The sequence below is a fragment of the Zosterops lateralis genome (genome assembly GCF_965231275.1).
Source record: "Zosterops lateralis genome assembly, chromosome: 4".
NCBI classification, from domain to species: domain Eukaryota; kingdom Metazoa; phylum Chordata; class Aves; order Passeriformes; family Zosteropidae; genus Zosterops; species Zosterops lateralis.
The window spans coordinates 7,598,848-7,623,340 of NC_139765.1; the positions used below are offsets into that span (position 1 = coordinate 7,598,848).

The 24,493-nt window shown below is 39.1% G+C and overlaps 1 protein-coding gene across 2 annotated transcripts in view; it reads left to right on the forward strand.

The window, feature by feature from the left end:
- PHF21B (PHD finger protein 21B) overlaps nt 1-24,493 on the forward strand; it is a 160,443-nt gene that overhangs the window by 124,416 nt on the left and 11,534 nt on the right. For both annotated transcript variants that reach the window (XM_083860172.1, XM_083860171.1), the window contains 4 exons: nt 10,182-10,538; nt 13,847-13,969; nt 18,410-18,461; nt 22,543-22,619. In XM_083860172.1, the coding sequence (XP_083716298.1) occupies nt 10,182-10,538; nt 13,847-13,969; nt 18,410-18,461; nt 22,543-22,619 (609 nt within the window). The remainder of the gene's footprint in view (nt 1-10,181; nt 10,539-13,846; nt 13,970-18,409; nt 18,462-22,542; nt 22,620-24,493) is intronic.

A 24,493-nucleotide genomic window follows, 5' to 3' on the forward strand; every position in this document is an offset into this window, starting at 1 on the left:
TTATTTTCTGTTCTTTGACTGGAAGATTTTAAACGAAAAGGTAAAGATATTAAAATAAACTTTCTGTTGTCAGTAATTTGGGCCTAATCCAAACCTCATTCAAATTAATGGAGAGACTGTGACATTTTGAATGGCTGTTAAATCAGATCACAATGCTATTTCCCTGATTTATCTTTCCAGTGCTGGTTGAAGGCAGGTTTGGGATGGCTTTGCTCATGACACTGCTGCTTAGAGCAGAGCAGTGTCTGCATTGGAGGGATCACACAGCTCAGTGGTGAAAACAAACAGGTACTCACAGGACCTTAGGTGAAAAATGTATGTTTCAATCCACTCTGCCAAGTTCTGCTGTCAGATACTCCTTGGTTTTTATTCTCTGCAGTGGCTTTAATATGTGTAATTCAGTAGGGTCTGAGTGTGGTCACTGGGCTGCCTTGGGACAAGCTCTGTTATGTTAGTGTGTATTTATTTTTCACTGGGTACCATGTGAGCCCATCCAGAATCTCCACATGTTCCCAAATGTTAAAAACACTGTCCCATTTTAAAATTTCATGTCATAGTTCTCATGAGCACATTTCTACTGGTAGTTGCTGCTTCTCCTCACACGTGTGCCAAAGCCAGGTGCTGCTTCTGGCTCCCTCAGTGGTGGGGCTTCTGAAAGATTTCTTGAAAGGACAATAACTCCTACAGACAGAAATAAGTTTTTGGGATGCCACTGTGTACTGTGGAATAGGTTGATCTATAGCAAAGTCTCTTTCTGTTTGCATCATGAGTTTAAAAAAAACTCCCATGATTTTTAAGTGTAATATGTTAAAACTGTACATAGCCATTGGAAAGTGGAAAAACATTACTAAATGCAAGTCAGTCTCAAGAAAATAGAAAAGAATTTCGCAGGCATACATATTTATATAAAAAGTTATACAGAATTGTGCAGTGGAGAGACAAGGATACTTTGTTGTTTGATTGAGAAAGGAATAATGGAATTGGGTAAAGTTGCTTTTACAATATCATGGGGAAAAGGGCTATATTAAGCTAAGGATGTTGTGAAACTTTCTGGTATATAACTCTCAGTGCTTCCAGGGGAATGTGTTGGAATGCTACAGAAAGAGAAGAGAGAGAATCTAATTGAAGGTAACTTAATCAGTGTGGTAAGCAACCAAGCAACAGTATTTAATATTCATTGTATGCATGCAGAAAACAAGGAAAATTACTTTTTGTAAAAGATTTGCAGAGGCCTGGCTGAACATGTAGCCCTTAATAAATGTAGTTATTAATCTGTTTTATTGTATATAAGCTCTTATACTGTGCTTGTCACAGTAATATAAGAACTCTGCTTGAAACACCTTCTGGAAATGTGTTAGGCACCAAGATGAACATCTGATGTAAGCTATTTCTTCTCTTCTCTTTTCCTTTGGGAAGAAGCACATACAGCTGAGATTTCTGCTTAGGGTTTATTTTTATCAATTTGCTTATTTTTAATGGTCATGCTACTATTAATTGCATACCACTATGGAAAACATTTAGTGTAGAAATTGATGAGCGTGCTTGTAATTCTTACAGAAGGAGTTTGAGACAGCTGCCTCAGCCTTGTAGGGACTCCCTGCACCAGGGACATGTGGCCAGCTTGGACTTTTATATTAAGTCTTTACAGGGAGAGCTTTGAAGATTGGGATGGAAACACAGTACTTTATTGAAAAATCTTGGGAGTCTCAGTTTCACACTAGTGGATGGGTTTGGTAGGTTGTCTGTGCTGCTGAGAGAGGCAGTGGCTTGCTGTAGCACCTTTAAAGTATGTATTTTATACTGCTGCTGTGCAGCCAAGACAGGTGAAGATGTGACTAAGGTGGTGCCATAAGAACATCCCTTGTGGGTGGTAGCATGACAGAGTTTGGCAGTGGCAAGAAATCCAGTCATCTGCAGTAAGGTCAAGGATGAATCTTGACCAAGGTCAAGGTGTAGGGTAGATCAAGGGGGGCTACACCCAGATGCACCTTTTCCAAAGGACCTCCCTGTGTTTCCTCTGCTTTTCTATCAGTGTCACTTTTCAGTTCTTAACAAGATAATTGATCCAGAGGGGTGGGGAAGGAGAAGCAACCCTAACCTCAACCTGTTACTGATGCTTGATACCTTCAGATCTGATCAGTGTTGTGAGTGCTTTGAAAAGGACCTCCAAAGAAGTCAGCTCTCCATGATAGTCTGCACATAGAATTCTAAAGTATCCATGAAAACCTCAGGAAACATTCAAGCCATTTTTACACCTGGCATGGTATCTTTTTCCCAACTGAAAACTCTTGTGTTACTCCATGTCAAATTCTCATTTGTGGAGTAGCAAGAAGCATGAGGGTGAGAAATTTCCCTTCTCTCCACTGATGCCATTTGTATCCATGTGAAAGGTGTGACTTCTGATCCATGTCTGGCCTGGATCTGGACAATGCTCTGTCTCTGAGCCTCAAGACCAGCTGTACAAGCTTGCATTAGAACTCTGGGTGAGTAACAGGTGGACAGGAAGGCTTTCTTTTTTTGTATGACCTCAGTAAAGGCTCAGAGGAACTAGCTTTGCTACTGTATGACCCTTCATTTTCATCTCCTGGTGTCTCAGCGTTTTGTATGCTTCCATCTTGCTGAGGCTGTCAGCAGACAGAAACTATTTTTGTCCTTACTTTTATTATTATTTTTGGCTTCCTTTTTTGATTTTAGCTAGTAAATTAGTTGAGGCTGGTCAAATCATCATAATGTGATGTTATTGTTGTCTAGAAGCAGGAAAAGCTCTCAAAGTGATGGACTGTGCAAAGGAGTGATATCCATGGTCTTTAATGTGACACCAGATTTTGAGTCCAGTGAATCCCAGCTGTGTGGATTCAGAGTTTGCCGAAGGAAAGCAGACAGGTCTTCTCCCATTTGTGCAAAAGTTTCATGGCTACTTTAAATTGAAGGAAATTAATCAGTATGAGTATCTGTCTATCTGTGAGAGAAGCTAACTTGTAGTGCTGAATAGAGTGGAAATGGAAGTAAGTTATTGACTGGTTTGTATAATCACAGTCCATCTTTTATATTCCCACTGTAATCCTAAACAATGAAGATTAATTTTTTTCCTCAGAGGTACAAAGATATCTGCATGTTCAAGGACAGAATAGTTGTGCAGAAGGTAAAAAAAAAAAAAATCTCTGTCAGCTTCAACATCTACTTCTTATTTTTTTGAATAATACTGATTTTTATTTGCTGGTTTAATGGTAGTTTCTCCTCTTTGCAAATGGGAAAGAGCCACTTGATGAATCATCAATTCAATAGTGGCAGTGCCAAACCTGAAAATATAGGCAGAAAATACACAATCCATTAGCAAATGTCAGTGAAGTTCCTGTGAAAATACAGTTTTGTGTTTGTTGGGGTTTGACACGGACCCACAAAAAAACCATTCACTCACTCTCCTATGCTATACTTGGCAGAGGAGGGGGAAAGAAAAACCAAAAGGCTTTTGGTTTTTGGGTGAGAAGGATTAGGCAAAAACACTTCAAGGGCAAAACAGGCTCAAAACTTAAAAAGTATTAAAAAAAATATTAACAGAATTAAAAGAGGATAATGAGAACTAAAATAAACCTTTAGAACATCTTTTCCCTCCCACCTTCAGCCCTTCTTTCCTTCCCACCGACAGCACAGGGAGAAAAAACATGGGGGTTTTAGTCAGTTTGTCACTTCTAAAAATCTTTCATCAGTTCACTTAGGGAGAGGAGTCTCTTCTGTTATGTTGTGGAGTCATTCCCTCAGGAGACAGTTCTCTGTGAGCTTCTCCAGTGTGGTTCTAATTTTCATGAGTAGCTGTCCTGCTCAACCTGCTGTAACTTGAGTCCCTCCCACGGAGAAAACCATCTTTCTGAACTACATGGCATGGGTCATTTTAGTTCACGGGGTGTTGTTTTTTAAGGATGAGTTGTTCTAGTTTGGAAGCAAGGATTCTCTTTCTGTATCTTCTCTCTCTGTGTTCAAGTTTCCCATTAAATTACAGCTTTTCAGCATCCACATGCTCCAGTATGAACACCTTTTTTCACGGGCTGTGCGTGGACCTCTACATCCCCGCTGCACTTCATGAATTACAAGGAAAACAATTTGTTGTATTACAGTCCTCACCATGGCTTGCAGAAGAATTTCATCTCTGGAGCACCTCATCCCTCTCCCTCTTTTCACCGACCTTAGTGTCACTGTGTTGTTCTCACACTTCCTCACCTTTTCATTTTCTCTGATTTTGGAGAGAATTGGTGTCCATAGGTTTGTTTGTTCTCAAGTTCTATCAGTTGAAAAGGTCTCAGAGGGTTTTGCAGTGCTGAAATGTTGATTCCATCTGGGCTCCACACTGGGGAGTCACTTGCTGTTGGGCACGTGGTACTCACCACCTCCATGTGGGCAGCATCATTCAGCTCCTCTCTTCATGCAGGGCACCAAAAAGGAAAAGCTGCTGACACCACTTTTGCTTTTCTGTTGGCAGCACAGCTGGCTGAGAGCAAGCAGAATTCACTGCCAGCCATGCTGAGGTGGTGTAGCTGCTCCTGGCCCCGGCTGCACAGGATGGCCCCCCAGCCACCACCTTCCCACCTGTCAAATGAAGAAAGAGGAATTGTACTCACTTTACTTTCTTAAATATGTCATCACAGAGGCATTACTGTGTTAATTGGCTCAGCAGCATGTCTGTTCTCAGAGCCAGCCTGCAATTGGTTTTGCCAGGCATGGACGAAGCTTCTAGCAGCTTCCCACAGAAAAACCACTTCAATGGCTGGCATATTCCCTCCTCACCAAAAAATCAAGCCATGCAAAACCAACACAGTGTTCAAATCATTGATAACGTTTTTAATAAAGAGCTCCCACCTGACTGCCTTATGCCAACATCCACAAAAAGCAGAGCTGGCAGATTCCCACTCAAACATCCCTCTCAGCAAAGCTTCCATTTCTGTAGCATCAAGCAGAGCTGAAGGAGAAAAAAAATGAAATTGAATTGTTTTACCTTCTTAGAAACTGCCCAGGAGCTCTATTAGCTGTGTGTCACCTTTACAATGAAATTAGCTGTCCATGACTAACAAATGAAATACCAAATCAGGCAGATACACAGCACCTGGGAGATGCCTGATGGAGTGTGTGCAATTTAAACACGTCAAAATACTGCTGAATGACTCCTGGGTTGTGTTGTGTGTAAACTGAGAGACCAGGGTGTGTTTTGAGGTGCGCGTTGCAGTTCTGGCCTTGCTGAAATCTGCTCGATTTTGCTATTGGTTTTGATCAAATTAAGGTTTCTTCCCTGGTCTGCTCCAGTAGTAGGATTGAAAATGTGGGCTGGAGCAGCTCCTTGGGTTTTGCCCTGCATTTCACACTGACCTTCTGTAGGTTCACAGGCTAATATTCCAGGGATATGCTAAAGAGAGGGTTATGTTGTATGTGAACATGAGATTCACTGATTCTGGGTTATCTTGTCTGGGCTTTCTACAAAGAAAAATAACTTATTTTTTTGTGTAGCCCCATCAAGGGGAAGGGAGAAAAGAAAGAAATCTTCCCTGTGCAAAGAAAATAAACTATGTTTATTTTGACAGTAGTCTTAGAGCAGGCTGAAGATAATAGGAGCTTATCAGGAAAGGAACTAAAAATGAACCAAGCTGCAAATACTTGTATTTGGGTGAGTGGGGAAACCTGGATTTTAGGGAGTGTCATTGCTGTAAAGTTAAGCAGAAAAAAAAATTTTGGCATAATTTTTACTTATTAAAAATGAAGAGGCAGGGAATCAGTCCTCAGCTGGCATAAATAGACACAGCTTTACTGAAGTCAGTGTACATCTGTTCATTCTGGAGAAGGATATGATTACCCCATATTGCACTCATTTCATCAGCCATTGCTAATGTTTTCTGTTTAATCCTCTGAAGTTTTCAGGAATGAAAGCTCTGGCTGCTGCTCCCAGCACTTTGCCTCTGTGACATATGAATTGTGCCAAATCTGTTTTGAGTTTTTGTTTTTAAGCCCTGAGTACAAGGGTGAAGTGAAAATAAAGTGTGAATAATGTTTTTTCTCTCAAAGGCAATGTGATATTGTGTTGAGCAGAAAAACTTACTTTCATACAGACCAGCCCTGCTAGTATGAAGGGCTGATGGATGCTGAGCATGATCCAGCTGATATCTGATACAGGGGAAGGGGAGGGCTCTTCCATGTTGCTGACAAAACTATAACAAGATCCAGGGACTGGAAGCTGATCTAGGCAAATTCAACCTTGCAATAAAATGCCAGTCACAAGCATAAAAAACCATTTTAACAATTTATTTGAGCTCATCATTAAGAAGTCTTTATGATTTTCTTTTAAAATCAGTCTTCAGTTTCTGGGAGAAATTATATGGCCAACCTGTGAGCTGGAGGATCACAGTGATGCCTTTTGGGTTTGTAATTGAAGTACACTGTATTAACTTCCTTTCTTTCCTAGGCCTGAAGGAGAACACATTTACCAGAAATGCCCTGAACAATTATCATGACACCTGCAGAGCTTCACAGATGGAATTCTTCTAATTAGATCCTGTCCTTTAGGACTATATAGGATTGCTCACAGAGATTAGAGGAACTGTGTGAATTTCTTCTCTTCTCCATTTTCCCCATACTTGTTTGAGTTGTATCTTGAGGACTTCTTTTTTAAGAAGTTTTCTTTTTTGCCTTGTTTTTCCTTACTACAGGAGGTGAATGGCTCAGCCTGTTGGGATGTACCTCAGGAAACAGATTGCCCATGATCACACTTTCCTTTGTTAGTGGTGACACACATCAGGCTCTCCCACCTCCACCACTCAGCAATTCATTCACCTCTGCAGCATTCAGCAATTTGTGCTCTTGAGAGCTTGAATGACATTTTGGTGAAATGGAAGCCTTTGAGCTTGATATAGGGACATCTGGATGGAGCCTAATGATATGGGATATACAAGAAGTCATGTTAGTCTCAGGAGCTGGTTCTTTCCTCACCTGAAACTCTTTAAAACATATTAAATTGGAGGTTGTTGAACAAAAGAACACTCTGTAGATCTCACAGAATTGGGCCCTCTCTTATTTCCATGTCTGAAAAGCAGACCGCCCCCGCCTAGTGAATGCTCAGATTTGAGAATATCTCCTTGAAAAATGTGCTCACCTGCAGCTATCTGAGGAATACCAGTCTGAACACTGCCACAGGAAATGAAATGTTTCTGTTATTGTGGGTATTGAGGAAATTCAAGAACAACAGGGTTTACAAAATCATTATATTCAAGGAGCAGCTCTCTCTTCTGCATTTTGAGCCCTGGTAGGTTCACATTCTGTTTTGACAGCTGTCAGAAGTTAAAGAAAGATACTTGGGGAAAGAAGGGTTGAGCTACAGGAGAATTGTTACTGGCAACACTTGCCAACACTTGAATATACTTTTGGTAACATACATGCTGTTTCTTTTTCTTTCTCTTTTCTTCTCCTTTGCTCAACTTTGGTGCCTTTTATTTCTGTAACTCTTGTGACAGGGACTGGTGTCATCCAACCTGTGCTACTTGCAGTAGGAAATTACTTTTTGATATTGTGCATGTGCAGTGCAGTCCCTGTCCTGCCCGAGTTTTATTCTACCTCTTCTTCAGTGATTGCCAGCTTCCAAACTTTTGCTAGCGCCACTGTCCTGCTTTCATCTCCCAAATTTAAGCTACAGTTTTGCCATGAGGGAAAAGAATTTATGCTACCTTTTTCCTTCTTATTTTTTCTCTTCCTAGCTGACACCATTTGTCTTCACAAATAACTGTAGCAGTTTGGGGTTTTAGGTGAAAGCCATAGGTCTTTCATGTAGCTGTTTATTAAATGTTCATATTTAGTGTTTATATTCTGAGGGGAACATTCATAGGTGTTGGAGCACAAGGGGCTTCTATGTTTGCTTTCTGTTTTGGGTTCACATTTGCAAGCCCTAGAAATAAATGTTATTTTCACTTTAAATTATTGTAAATTTAACTCAGGAGCACCTGAAAATTTTGCTTCTGTAGTCAACTCTTTTTATTGTTTTTTAATTGCAAATAAATATGGTCTACCAAGGTTAGATAAACTTCGCAGGGAGTTTTGTTTTCATGGCTTAGCCCATGAAAACAGCTATTCCTCTTCTGTATCACACGGTGGCAGAAAGTGCCCAGCATATGCTCTGTGCTGTACCAGTTTGGTAAGTCCTATCAGATAATTTCAGTATGCAGCACTTTATTAAGAATTTGGTATTTTGGAAAATTAAGTTTGTTTATTTATCTGTGCAGGGAGAGCTTGTTTTACGGTAAAGTAATATGTGTTCATCCACAGTTTGTGTATTATGGGTGTGTGTAGGATTCACTGAGGTATTACATCATGCAGTAGAAAAGATAATTATATACCTGGAATATAGGTAGGCATTTATTAGGCTTTTGATTAAACATAAAAGTGCAATTAAGAGTGACAGGTACAGTAGATCCTGGTAGACTACAATTTTTGGCTAGAAAATCTCCTGAACTTATAGGTTTAAACCAATGCTTTGTGCACTACTTTTGAAAATAAGACCATTAACTAATCATGGATATGAAGCTAATTACAGAGTCCTCCCTTAAACTACTTGACCAAGGTATTTGTCTGGTATCTGAACTAAGCCACTCAGATAATTGTTACACAAAGCAATTGCATAAAGAAAAGGAGCAAAGAACCCTTCAGTTACTGTCAGGGTATTTTGACTATGGTTCGTTGGAGTTCTGTGTGGTTTTGCATCATCTCACAGCAGGTCTCTGAGCTTTTCCAGTGTCACCCTGAAGTTGTGAGCTGAACACAGTGGCTTCCTGGCTCTGCAGGACCTTGGGCAAATCTCCTTTTTACCGTTTCATCTAATATGACTGCTGGAAATGTGATTGTCCCGAGCAGGACTGTGTCTCTGGTACCAGTTTTGCACTGCTCGTGGATGTTGGGGTCCTATTGACATTTGAGGGACAAGTTTTTGAGACACAAAGAGCTTGCAACATATGTGTTGTTGCATTTAATATTTGCTGTGTGGACAAAAGGGTATCGTTCCTTCTTGACACCATAGGGGATGATGGCCAGCCTTGAGAGACAGTTTTCTTCACACCAGTAAATCCCTGTGTTTTCACTAAATTGCTTACTTAGGCTCAAGATTGAAGTCAGCACCATTTGAAGGGCTCCTGTAGACTCCAGTGTGGTGACACAGGCAGCTGTTTCCCATGTCTGTCTGTTAGAACTTGTCATTTTGTCTCACAGTAGGAAGGTGCCAGAAGTGACAGGACTAAATAAGCACAGAGGGAACTGACTGTTTTATCTGGCTGTGTTAACGAATAAGCTGGGAGTGAAGTTAACTCCATGTGAAGCAGTTTAAATTATTTATTTTCAATCCTGGAACTGTACTTAACATGTTGTTAAGGCAGAGCCATGTTGACAGGGTGACGTTAATTACACCACTGGAAACACATCACAATAGCTGAAAACAATTGATTGCAGCTATCATTTATGGCTCTGGGTACAGCCCCAGCTGTTGCAAAGCTGGGCAAAGTGTCCTCTTCCACTCATCCTCCTGCATCCACCCACTGCTGCAAATTAGCTCTTTGATTACTGCAGCAAAATATGATGTTTGATGGTTCTGGGTTTTTTGTATCCCTCTCTTTATTTTATTTATTTATTGTGACCTAAGTGATTGTGTGACTGATCTCTCCATTTGACACGGCATGTCTTAAACATGTGAGGGTGTTCACTGACCAATCCACCAGTATAAAAGCATATACTTTACTGTCCCTGTAAATGCTTTCCCATAACTCCCTTAATGATTCAGCTCTCCTGAATTCATAGAAAACTGTTGTGTCCTTCAGAACAGGAAATTTTTGCATCTGGATTTTCCATTCTTTGCAAAGGCTTTGGCTTACACATCCCTACTGAGAACTGGATGTGACTTGACTAGCATTTGTATGGACGTGTGCTAATCAAAATAAGGATTTGACTTTCTTCTCACTTATTGCTTTGCATTGCAGTGAGCTAAGAACTTCAAATTGAGAAGTGCTGGGAATATATCTACAAGTAAGCGAATGGTTGGCTACCTGCAGTTGCTACATTCTGTTCTTCTAGATGCTTCTGGTCCACGGTTAATGCAATTAGAGGTTCTACTGGGTAGTGTGTGCAGTGTTTGTTCATACACCTACTAACACTTGACTCTCCCCTTGTAGGTTAGGCCAAAGACCCTGATTCCAGACAGCCTCCCAATCTCCCCGTGCAGAGACCAACCTTCCAAGCAGCCTCCCACCTTCCAGAAGGCAACCATCGTGAGCATCAAGAATCCCAGCCCTGCCCTCCCCACCGCCAACAACACCGTCAGCCATGTACAGACGCACAGCGGCGGCGGCCAGCCCCCGAGTGTCACCGAGCCTGCATCCCTGTCATCCCCTCTGAGCGGGGCCGGGGTGGCCTACGCCATCATCTCCACCTCCCCCAGCAATGCAGCCCCCCTCGGCACCAGCGCCGCCGTCTCGGTGGGCAACGACGGCATCAAGGTGCAGCCGCTCCTCATCAGCGCTGACAGCAAGGTGAGATCCTGGGGGGGAAAACATGAGGAACTGCAGGTGTGGATGAAATATTGCCCTGGATGTGACAGGACTCCAGGCAGCTTTTTAAAGGTGCTGTTTATATCATCGATTGAAGTCACAGCAGTCATGGGTCATTGGTAAGAGCCAAGTCTAGAGCTGTCAGCATCAGCTTATAGGCAACACCTGAAGCCCCTTAGTTTTGATTGGTATAAATAGATGTGCTGCCTAATTATCCAATCCAAAAGAAACCCCAAATGCAATTAATTATAGCAGCAATTTTAATTTGAGCAGCTTAAAAGTTACAATAATTTGCTAATAGTAAATAATATATTGGTTCTTAAGAATCATAATACCTTGAGTAAAAAGGATATACCACAGGGTGAGTGAGCAGGGCTGGGACCCTGGTCGCACTTACAAAGCAAGATTCCCCCCCCCCACCCCCGGCTTCTTCCTAAAAGGTTACATTTTAACTACCATTTCAAAGTATTGATTACTGTTTCAATTTTGTCAGCACGAATCATACTCATTTATCACATGGTTACAATGCATTATATATTTTTCTTTACAGAGCATCTTAATATATACAACCAATCAGTATCATACACAATGCCTTTACCATTCCATCTAACCTATCCTAGCTATTATAATTACCATACAATAATTAGTACTACCCAATCACAAAAGTTAGTCTGTTACAGTTTAAGCTTGAAGTTGTTTTTCTGTTTTCTTGCAGTGGAAAATTCCTAAATCTTTCTCTACTTGCTACATCATCATGTCTGTTTATCTACAGTATCCCCTGCTTTTCTTGGGAATTGTCTTTACTTGGTAAAAACATATTTCTTTGTTTGTGGTCAAACATATCTTTGCTCTAGCCAAAAAATCTCCTTTCAGTTTGACTTAACCTTTGCTTTCTTTAGGTTATCCAGTAACTGTTACTTCAGCAGTTTCTAGCTTGAAGCTTCTTTTATTCTTCTTTATCAAAACTAGCTTTCTTTCTCTAAAGAGCCTTCTGCTAAGAGCATTCATTTCTGTACCACTTTCCTGTTAAACTTCCATCCTCTCCAACAACAGCCTGTGCAGTGCTGTCAGTGGTTCTTCTTGAAGAAAATAATCAATGGGAAATGTGTTGTTGTTAGTTCTAGTTAGGTCTGGGCTGAAGACACCAGACATGATGGTATCTCGTTTGGACTTGGTTGTTTATTATTTCTTATCTAAGTTACAGACTCATGAGGTGTGAGCTCTGTCTAACAAGGCAAGAAAATGGCTCCTTCTGACTTGTTTCAAGGACTTTTAAACAATAAGCAAAACCAATTAAAACTCGACACCCGAGTTATTTTTATTTATAACCCAATTAAAGATCACTCAGTGTCCGCAATGCGGCTTTCACTAACCAATTATAAAAGATCACCCAAACCCGAGAAGGAGGAAGAAGAAGGTAAAGAAGAAGCAGTCAGGCAATGTCCAAACCCTTCCATATTGTCCCTTATATATATAATATATATTCATATATTCTATATCTTAAAGCCCCAAGCTTTAAGTATTTCACCCTGTGACATTACACACTTTTATACAAACTGCACACACACACTCCCAGTGCTATCACTCAGCTTTGGAAGATGCTCCTACAGCCTCAGGGTAAAGGCAGTACTCTCCTGAGGGTCACTACTTGTCAAAGCAGAAAGCCTGATATTTTCAGCATCCAAGGTTCCAACAGGAAAATTCTAACAGGGACACATTGAGGCTGGTAGACTTCTATCTGTGTACAAGCTTGTTTTTACCAGGAACAAAACACATCATTATGTAGAATGGCATTAACAGGACTATATGAATTTCTCTTTCCTTAAGCCAGTCCTCACTAATAAAATCCCTGAATTCTGTACAGGCTCAGATTTCCTATGAACTCCCTCTTCAATGATACAGTGATACTAAATTTGTTGAGTGACCCCAGGGAGTACATAAAATAATCAGAGGTTCCCTTCTGCTCTTCCAGGGGAAGACCAAATGAAATGAGAGCTCAGGGTTTCATAACTGACCAGGAGATGAATCAGTAGAAAGAAAAAATTCAAGCTATGAATTATTTGTTTCTTATTTGTACTGCTTTTCAGCATTGGAATGCAAGAACTTCACCACTCTTGTACCAGAGACAGATTCCATACAGGCTGCTAATGTACCCAGCAGACATTCATTGTAATTTACTGTTAGGATTCTGCTGCTTTTGGTCTTGTTGGCAGCGCAGATTCTCATACAGTGCTAAAAAAATATATAGGATGTAGGATGGCTTTTGAGGTAAATAAAACCAGACATCTCATCCCCATTTCTTTGACATAAACTATTTTTCTCTTACTTAAAATGGCTGCTGGCTCAGGAAACCATCCCTTTTTATGCTCTTGGATCTTCTAGACTGACTGAGTTGAGATAATGAACCTAACACTTAAATGACATTGATTGAAAATTAGCAATGAAGTAGATGGAAAAGGCCTGTTCAAATCTAATAATCTTTATCTAGAAGACAGTAGTCCTTGGCAAGTCCTTTTGAAGCTTCCACAGTCCTTTTGATGATAGATATGAAGTCATATGTGTAGTTCTGTGGGCAGAAATTCATTCCTTTTAATTTAATAACTTCTAGATAATGTGACCTACATCATGTAAATCTTCATGTGGCAATTCAAATATGAGCAGCTGGACCATAAATGTGTGAACGAGATCTGTGTCCTAATTCCTACAGGTTCTAAACAAGACCTAATTTTAATTTAAAACATGTATAGTTTATTGAGTTTACAGAAGACTGAACATCCACTGCTTTTAACCTGTAAAGGCTGAGGACTGAAGTCTGATCTCAGTTGCATGAGGAGTATCTTCTTTCCCATCATGATGTACTTACTCTGAAATAACACGGGAATGACTGAGATCAAACTGGTTTTGAAAGATTAGTAACCCCATCTCTTCTATTTGTACACACAATAAAATCCAAGGAAAGACCTTAAAATCACTAACACACAAGTACTAAAGCATGGCTTCTCAGCCACCTTCACAAGTTCTCTAAACAGAAAATGTCCTAATTTTCAGAGGCACCGATCGAGTGACTTTAGACTGCAGCAGGTTTATAATGCACCGTTAAGAATTTTTAGAAATTTAAGTATGGATTTAGGACCTTAACCTAGGTATCCTGTTCCTCTATGCTTTTGACTTGTGACTTACATTTCATATTTGTAGGATAACCAGTAACCTTTCAAAGAGGACTCAAAGGTTTCAGGCAGAAAAGCCCAGTTTCATATAATGAATTCTCTTATTTGTATGTTGTCTTTTAGGTTATCATTATTCAACCTCAAGTCCAAACCCAGACAGAAAGTAAAGTGGAGACAAAGAAACCTCCTGAAGAGTCAGCTCAGGGACTGCCTGCTACCAAAAAGAAAAAGGAGGAAAATCCAGAGGTGATCTTTTCATTTTTAATAAATGAGCTACAGTATGGTAAAGTCGTGGGAGTCAAATCTAAACTTTCTTCTGTGTGTATATGCAATTAATTTATTTGTGCTTATGGTTCTGCCAGCTGTTCATCTCCTCTCAATCTCTGCAATCAGGGTAATTTCCCTGACAAATTTGGTTTGCACCATTCAAACCTTTCACTGCCACAAAATGTAAGACTTGGAGGTCTCATAATACCTAAAAGTCTCATAATAATCTAGGCACCCCATGGCTGTAGCTGGATTTCTTGTGAAAGGTGTATACAAGCTTAAAATATTTTCATTTTTGTTATCAAACATAGAGCATCAAATTTAGAGGCTGCATATGAGGTGGAATTAACATTTCTTTCATGACCTGAGCTTTTAACATCTTCTTTGTAATGAATCTTGTAATTTTTTAGATTGTATTAATAGTTTCCTGCATTTGCTGTGTACATGTCTTCCCACATGTACACAGATGTACACACAGATTCTAGTCTGAAATACATTAAAATCCTTTAAATTGAGTAAGAGAGTAGAACGAAGGTAATGAGATTAAATCTCCTGTGTGAATTATATTTTTGATTTAAACTAGAAATATAAACTGCAAGTCTTTGTAGAAATGGGGTCTCTAACAAACATTTTGGGTTTTGACTGGCTGTGTTCACATTAGATTGGGTGTAATTTTAGGGCAGTTTCAGAAATTATACAAACTGAATCTACTTCTTTTGTGGAAATGCTCAGCTCCTGTCTAATAAATGTGTAGCACAAAAGCATCCTTGGAGCTGTAGGTTTAAGAGGATTATTACAATATAAATCTATGTTGAGGCATGTGGGTGGTCATTTGTTTTACCATTTTAAGAGGTTCATATAGTTTAAACAGCATTAAGGATAAATATTTTCACCCACAGCATCACAGCTCTGTGTAGAGCTCTGCAAAACTAGGCTTGGGAAACTTCCAAAGTTTAAAATCTGACCCTTATATGAATCTTCATCACCATTAAATGATGGGACTCTAGAGCCCTGTTTTGTTTAGGCAGGTTTTTCCAAGAACTTATTTATTGTGTAGCACCTTATGGGCAGAAAGGCCAGTAGGCACTGCTTAAAAACAGAATTCAAGGAAAAAACATCATTTTTTCTTTGCCTGTAACTTATCCCCATGAAAAAAAAAATTGAATAAAAGCCTTCCAGAGAGATGCAGGAGGAGTCAATTGGACTGGGCACACTTTTGGTATAGGATTTAAAAATGTAAGATTTTCCTACATTGCTAACTAGAATATCTGGAGGACTTTTTCTTCCTACTCTGTTTGCTGGAGGTCTCAAAAACCTTAATTTTCTGGGTAGGGTGCTGACTCTGTGCCCTAAAGTATGACAGTTCTTTTCGTAGATTTGTTGTTCAGCCATAAATAGGTAGGTCTAGAGTTAATTCCTTTTGTTCTTTGAAAGTAAACTTTAGTTGATTATCATGTATTTATGCAATTAGTGTAATTAGCACTAACATCATAATTAGTATAAATACGTGTAATGACATAAATAGAACATGTAATTACAAAACCAAATGCTTTTATGAAAATCTTTGTTTTGCTTCATGAAAGGACATACTGTGTATTACACTGAATTACAAAAGAGAGCTGCTCCTCTGGGGAGAAAATGCCCTGGATGTTGTTTTTTGGCGTTTTTTGGTTGGTTGTTTGGGAGGTGTTGTTTGAGGGATGGGGGGAGGGCAGTGGGTTTAATATTTTCTTTTTTTCTTGAAGAGACCTGAGTTCAACACAGAAAGAAACAGAATTCTGCCAAAAAGGTTTTGATCATTTAAGAATTCATATTAGCAAACTATCTGGCAACATTTTCATTCTAAAATGTTTTTATCTAAAAGAGAAATTAGTGCCATAAATGCTGGGTATTTAGTTACTGGTGTTCTAATCCTTCCTAAGCACAAGAGAGACACATGGCAATTGTGAACTAAATGCTAATGTTAAACCTGGATTAAAAATCTGGAGAAAATGCAGTTATGTTTTTGCAACTTCCTGTACAGAGGAGGAATAAGAGACTCTGTGATATTTGAAAGGAAAAGTTTGCAGTGGAAGTCAGACTTTGAGTTGAATCCAATGAGCTACAGTGGTGTGAAATAGCAAAACCCATAAAAACAAATAGGCTGTTGATGTAATATGCTTGTTCAAAAGAATACAGCTTGCATTGAGGTTTTTTAAAAGGAACCATGTTTCAAGTCCCTATAAAATCTAACATTTCCTGTGTTTAATCAGGAGATAATCATCAAGTCCACTTGTGATGGCTCTTCATATTTTAAGCACGTATGTTGTCATTACATTTAGTTAGATTTATATTCAAAAAATTTCAGCATGAAGACAGGAAATTGTTTAGCAAACAGTCCAGTACACAAAAAATTTCTGTTGAGCCATCAGAAAATGTGTGTTTTCCCTATAGTTTAATGTTAAGGTAATGCAGGAATTCTGCACTCCATTGAGAAAACACACATTAACCCTTCCAGCTTTCTGATTCTATCCCTAAATATTGTTATTACTTTTGCTCACAGTGCTGAGAAGTATCCTGCCACTGTTACTTTTTGATGGGGCTGAAGTGAAGCTTGTAATCCTACTCAGTTGACTAATTTCCTCCTCAGATCTGCACAATGGATCAAATATTCATCTTTTCCTTCAGGTGGGGGGCCCCCACTGTGCCTGGCTGGTGTTTCAGGCATGTAAAGAATGAACATTACTGAAATCAAGGTCTGACATGCAAATGAACATGTGTCTGTAATTACCACAGATATGGACTGCAGAAATTCAATGTGAACATATCTAAATTGCCAGTGAGGAAATTCCACACCACCATTTTTTTTGATCTACCTGGAGAGTAGGAATCTCCTGAGGTTGTGAAAAGGGAGTATTCCTGCCCTACATGGATGTTAGTTCACCTGTTTGACAAAGGTTATTTTCACACATGCATGAGTGGTAGAGATGTCCAGTCCTGACCCTCTGATTTTGATGAAACCATCCAATAGATCTTTTCATCTACAAAATGAGTATGTTTTTGCTTTAATGATTTCACTAAGTGAAAGTCAGAATTGCAAAGGAAATTGTAGTTCTGGTGACTTACTGGTTGATTTTTTTCCTGAACTGAAATGAAATGTTGAATCATCAGGCTTTTCACAAAATAACAAGGTCAGACTAATTTTGGCTTGGAAATGTTGATACATTTTCTCCTGACACTCTTTGAATGAAACAGGATGTTGTGACCTTCTACTGCTTCTTAAACACTGTGTTTTAGTTTGACCTAAAGCTAAACATTTTATTTGAGGTATGATAATTGCATCTCCCTATGGTCTTTGTACACTTTCTCAGACTTGGATTGTGGGCTTTGCTTGCTTGTATTTCCCAAGAGTTTCAGTTTCATAGTCAGATTGTCTCTGCTGTGGAATTGAACCTCATGAAAATGCCTGTTGAGTAACCTGATCCAACAAGATCCTTCAGCACAGCAGAAAGAGGAGGCCCCCAAAGCCCCACAGGTACCAAAAATGTGACTGAAAACCAAGGAGTTCAGTTCAGTTTGGGCTTGGAACAGCGTAATTTCAGTTTTCATCAAAAACATGCAACAAAAACTTCAGCAAAACCTTTCCACAAGGAAAAATTTTCCAGCGAGAAATCACTGACAGAAAATTTAGAATCTGCTCTAATACCTGTCCTATCACTCCATCAGCATGTTCTGAAGACTTTTAAGTATGAAAATATGTTTTGTGCATATATAGGTTAGAAGAGCTGTGGGTAATATTTTACATCAGACTCCTGGCTGCAAAATGAGTTCACCAGTGTCAGTGGGAGATGTTTGTTTCCCCATTGAGGAAAAATGTTGGATCAGTATTCACAGTCCTTGCACACAATGTTATATCTTGGGAAGAGAATTTTTTTTTTTTTTTTTTTTTTTTTTTTTTTTTTTTTAGTGGGAGGGGACTTTCAATATGCTTCTGATCTCCTGTTTAATGTTGTACAGTTCATACTTGTTTTGCTTCATGCACTTGCTAATATCCAATAAAAGCAGCACCATGTCCAGAATGTAAAAATAACACAAAATTACTTCACTAAAGAATTGGAGTAACAATCCAGCTAGCAAAGTGAAATTGGACTGATTGAATTGACTGAATATTGGTCATGGGCTGTGTAAGATGAGCAGACATTTAGCATTGATTTCAGAAATCTTTGGACTGCTGGAGTTTATAGAGCCATACAAAGGAGAACCAGGCATATCTCAAGCAAATCTTTAGTTAAAGCTCTTTACAATACTATGCATTCAAATAAGATACATTTCTAAAAAAGATTTTTACTGAGTTTATTCTGGAAATGCCTATTTTATTTATTTATTTCCTTACCATGATTATTATAGTAGAAAATCTAACCCATTTATTTTTTTCCTTAGAAAATTGCCTTCATGGTAGCACTAGGACTGGTTACAACAGAACATTTGGAAGGTAAGATGGCATATGTTGATTTACAGTTCAGTTTTTGAGAGAAATCTTTTCTGTTGCCTTCTCTGCCAGAGGTTACTGAGGTTTGTGTTCAGATGGCTTTTAGATCTCTCCAGAGAAGGAGATTCCACAGCCTCTCTAGGCAGTCTGTTCAGTGTTCTGTCACCCTTCTGGAAAAGAAGTTCTTCCTCATGTTCAGGAGGAACTTCCTGGGCATCAGTTTCTGCACGTTGCCTCTTGTCCTGCATTGGGCATCACGGAGCACATCCCAGTCCATGCTCTGACCCCTGCCTGCAGATATTTATACACATCAACAAGATTCCCTCTCAGTTTTTCCTTCTCCCATCCTCTGAAGGGCAGGAAAACTGAAAAAATGAAAAAATCAGAAAAAAGTTTTCACCTGATTTGCACATTTGTGCCTTTCAGTCTCCCAGTAGTGGGTGACCTCACTTAGCTCTGCCTCCCGCCTCATGGCACAGCTCCAGGGGCAGGAGGACTGGCCCTGCAGACACCACCAACATGCTTGACACAGGCTGCAGTTTGGACCCACTCAGTCATCACGGTCCTTTAAAAGATGTGAAGAACTGGAGGAAACAGCAAAACAAAAATCCTTCTAAAGCTCTGACCACCACTGATCTGGTTGATGGAGCTATGAGGTTCAAAGATGTTTGCAGATAGGCAGCAAGTGCCCTCTGCTCTCTCCCATGTGAGATGGACCTCCAGTTTTTGAGTTGATTGTCTGTCATCTCTAGAGTTCCACAGGATAATGTGTGAAATAGTGGGTGAAATAGTGAAATCTGGCTTTTGTTTAATAAGATTTTACTTACTTAAGACTATTTCTCACAAATAATTACTTCCCTCCATTTTTCCCACTTAGCCAAAAACTTAACAACTAAACTTTTCATCTAATCCTGTGCTTGCATGAGAGCTTCTAGCTCTCATGACTTCAAACAAATATTGCACACAAGCTAAATGCAGCATCACATGGTTTTCAGTTTCCTTCTCCAACCTCCCAAAAATAGCTTGCAAGAGTTAGCAGATTTGTATCTTTCTTTGCCTCAGCTTCATTGTGCTGAAATTATAGATAAGAGGGGGGAAAAGGAGTTTGTTTAGCAAATTTGCCAGTGATATGAGACAAGTTGGGGTGCCAGAATAGTTCTCATGGACACAGATGATGCAGGTATTTTTAAGAAAAGATCTGCACTCTGATGGATTTAGTTACAAGCTGCTGTAATTCCACCAGTAAAAGGAGAAAAAGCTGTGTCAGCTGAAAGTGATTCTTGATCACAAAAATTGTTAATGGCAGTAGATATTTACCATCCATCCCATGGACCACAGTTAGCAAAATACTTGGGAATTTCCAATGCACTGAGTTTAAGTTTTATGTGCTTTATACTTAGGAATATGCTTAGCAACCTCACTTTCTCAAGGTATCTACCATTTTTAGCTTGATTCCTTTTTATTAATATTTCCAGTTATTTGTTTTTAAGACAAGTTGTGGATTAGTTACAAAATACATCTGAATTGTAATGTCTCCTCATGATTTCCTGTGGGCCTTGTTGCCATTTTTCAGTGTTTTTCCTCTTTAAATCTGCATTTTAAAAAATCATTTGATATCCCAGTGACTGAGAATTTGAAAGCAGTTTAAAGAAATTTTAAGCCTTTGTAACTTTTAATCCCTTAATGGTAATGGAATGAAATGGAAATCAAAAAGCTACAACAATTTGGGGAGAAGATTTATAACCCAAAAAGTGCAAATGATGAATGGTTCTTGTTTTCTTTGTCTAAGGAAAACAGGACAACATTTGAAATTATGCAGAAATACAAATTATGCTTACAACAGAGAGGACTTAATTTTGAATAATTCTATAACCTTTGATTTTATTGGAACTAATAAATCCTTTGTGAGGATTTATTGCCTATGTTTAAAATGCCAAGCAATGCTCTACTCTGTTCTACACCAAGTGTGGAGATGCACATTTTAAACCAAACTGCTAAAGCGCTCACCATGCAGAATCAATTCTCAAAGACAAATTCACTTTTTATATTCCTACTAGCATTAAATAAATGGTTCCAACCAAGAGCTATTTACTATGGAAAGGGTATTTCTTCATCAGAATTGGTGATCACAACTGCCAAAAATGTTGTTATAACTTTCACATGCCAGGGGTTATTATTTTACTGCTCTGTCATGTTTACAGTTATCAGTCATTGCTATTTATCAGGAAGAAGTGGTCATTACACAGTTGAGTTTATTTTAAAACTCCTAATTATTTCTCAATTTGGCATTTTTGGAATTTAACTCTCTTGAGACTGGATCATTAAAAGCTTATTAATTTGCTATCTTTAATTCACAGTGTTACTGTTTTTCTTCATTTTATTTATTAATTTTCTGGTGAAGGGCTGTGATCCACTTCCATATGGATTTCTCTATTTGCCTAGAAGCCTTTTCCCCTAATCTCCATAGGAGCTTTCCCTGAAGATAAATTGCCATCACAGATCTCATAGAATGACCATGCAGGGTGTTTATGGGTGGGTGTTTATGGCTGAAGGCAGCAGATCATTGGAGTTTGGCCTCCAACATAAAGCTATCTTCAAATTCATCCAGCTTTGTCAAATGTTTGTTCAATGCTTAAAATGGTGTATGGGAATGATCAACACTTGAAAAGGGTGCTGGAAACCAGGACTAAGTGCTGGGGATCCAGTTCCCAGGTATCATAAACACCCTGAAAGCTCAGCTGTGTCTTACTGTTGGATTACAGGGGGCAGATCTTGCTCAATACCCTTAAGGCCGTTTTCTGGTGCTGAGGGTGTTCTGAGACAGATCTCTTTGGCTCAGACATTGAGGAAGGACACCAGACCTCCTGCAGAAAAGGTGGTGTCCTGAGTCTCTCTTGGGTGTACTTTGGGGCCTCTGGGCTGAAGAACATGCTCCTGCCAGTTCCTCTCCTTCTGAGATGGACCAACACAGAGCAGAGGTATCACCACCACAGGGTAATTTAGACTGACAAGATCCCAGAGCTCAGAGTCTAAACTTTACCTTGCAATATTTGCATAGGAAATATTTTGGAATACAGCCCACACTTCATGTCATGGGGTGGCTCTCCTTGCTGAAGTGTGTCTGGGGTTTATAATCAAAATAACAGACTCTAAAGGACATGCTTGTAATAATCTCAGCATTCTGAACTGACGTCAAGAGCTGGAAAAAGAAATTCCATATGATGTAAATGGAATCCTAGCTCAGATCAAAGTAGCATCAAACCCACAGGTTTCTGTAGTTGAGTGATCTGCTCCCTCTCTGTGTTTACAGTGCTGTGCACAAGGCCAATGGATGCTAAACACAGTCCTCAGCATGTGCCATCCTCAGTAGGTGTCACCATTTAGTGGAAGGGAGTTGTGGAAGTTTAGTGGAAGGGAGAAATGGGCTGCAGTCCAGAGAGCCCATCTGTGTGCTGGTGTTTGCAGTGACACACACACACACATATGACTCATAATAAGATTTTGCAAGCTCAGGATTATGGAACTGTGTGCTTCTGGGTGGATAAATCATCACACCCTGGATAGAACTGAATCCAGATGTGCCATTTTAACTATGCTTTTTCTAGCCTCCATGGAGGAAAAGTAATGTAAATTGAATTTAGAAGGTTCTCTGTGCTTTCATATGATATGAACTAAAGACTTAATTGCTATAAATGCTTCCGTTCTGTTAATAGCAGACATCCAGAGTACTTTGAAGGCTCTCTGATGATGCTTGCTGAATATGTGTCTGAAGGGATCATAATAAAATTCTTGTAGGGCAGCAGAAGTCTACCTTGAAGGAAGGAAAAAAAAAAAAAAACAACAACAAAAAAAAACCACCAAAAAAACCCACCTGTGAATCTCACAAGGAAAAGCTTATTAATGTCAAAGCTTGAACTGCAGCAAATATCAATGCTGATGCAACCCAATTATACTTTAGAAGCTGAGACAGAGCACAAAGCTCAGGGGGCTGAGGCTAAGATCATCTTGCTTAACAAGTTATATCTACATTTTTTTCCCTGATGAATGAGAAATACACAGTTCATGTTCCTTTCCATGGTTACAGAAATCCAGAGCAAGCGTCAGGAAAGAAAAAGAAGAAGCACAGCAAATCCAGCCTACAGTGGACTCTTGGAAACAGAGGTACTTTATCATTCACTTTTTTTACCACTGTTCTATGTCATATCAATAAAAGTCTAAGTGTTTCTTACTATAATAATGTATATGAATGCAGAGCCACAGATGTTTGTAAAGAGATACTGGTGTAGAAAAGAAAGAAAATATCTCATCTCAGTGGTTAAGCAACAGGTTTTCACCCCACAACATCACTTGCTCCAAACTAGAATTCATCTTAGTTTTAATAAAGGCCAAAAGGACTAAATTAATGTAGGACCTAATTACTCTTTTATCTACAAATGTAGTCCCTTTAGATCATGACTGGAGAGCAGAAGTGTTTCATTATGTTTAAATGTGCATTGCTATTCCTCTTTTCCTATGTGCCAAATAATAAATGGAGATCTTTGCTTTCTTGTTAGTGACATTCATAAAAGGGGTGTGTTTGTTTAAGAATCAGTGTGGCCTGCAGGGGATATAAAAGTCTGCATAATAAATATAATAATGCATTATTAAAAATAAAATGCTCTGGATAGTCTCTGTTGTCTGTTACACTTACACTGTTGCATTTATAGTAGTTTCAGAATTTGCTCATGCATAATATTGGATTGCAAACTTGGTATAAAAGCAGCATATAAATAGGCCTAAATTTTTCTGAATTTTTCCTTTGTTTCTAAACTAACATATATGCATTTATTCGGCTAATTAAAATTCCACCTTTAAAGTTTCAGCACAGTTTGTGTTTACTGTCTGAACTTTCTACTGAAATGAAACTCAGTTGCAGCCAGCTCTCCACTTAAGCAAGGCTTCTCTGTATTCCAAGTTCTCTACAACTAAAGAAAATGATTGTTCTTTGTTTAGGCATGAGTGATGCAGAATTCCTGGTATGCCAGTATTTCAGATTTCTGTCTTTGTTGGCAGACAGCAAACAGATGAGGCTAAGGAGAAACCCACTGCAGTCAGACTGCTGAGTTGCTTGATTGTTCTTTTTTTGAAACCATTGGAGATCTTTATACTCCAGAGCAGCTCTGGGCACTTGAGTTCTTCAGAATTCCTCAACTATTTTCTTCAGTGCAAATACTGGTGTCCATACATGCAGTGTTTAACACAGCAGGAACTTTGGCCTTGCTAGCATTAAATCTGTAGTTCCTTAGACATTTTTGTCCTGATTATCAAAATACTTGCAGCAGAGTTTTGTGGCTGTAGCCAGATTGGTGTTTGTGACAAACTCTCTTACCTTGGATCAGAGGTGGAAGAGAAGAGGGCCTAGGTCTGCTGCACCCCTGGCTCATACTTCTCATCACATCTATTCGCAAAAGCATGTGCTGAAATGAAGAATATGGAGAAAGAAATGTCTGTGAAAGACTCCTGTGGCTGATCAGCTGTGGCCTCATTAGGAGCTGTCATTAAGTACTGACCATGGGGAATGTCATTCAAGTGAAATGGAGGCAGATGGTTTTTCTCTGATCAATTAGCTGCTCAGACTGATTTGCTAATCAGTGAGTTGAGGTATTTGTGGCATTTCAGGCATTTTGGTGCAGTTTAATTTAGTCTACGGAATGATCTTTAATTCATGATTGTTTAAATTGAAATTGCATGTAAATTAGACTTTTTATTTGCCAACACCCCTCAAAATGGCAGGAGCTCAGCACTTGTAGTGGTGATACTAACTTTGATTGCAAAAATGTGATTATGGTCTTATGTCTGCACTTAACAGTGTGCTTTTTATTTTTAAAGCTTTGTTTTTAAAAAAAAGAGATACCATTTTATTTTCCTACCCTTGGTCGCCTTTTTTTTTTTTTTTTCATAGGAAAGGGTTACATTTTGGGCTGGTTATTTTTTGAAGAAAGAAACATCTATTTAAAATTCATTAACAGACTGGCAGGCACCTGTCCATAAGAGAA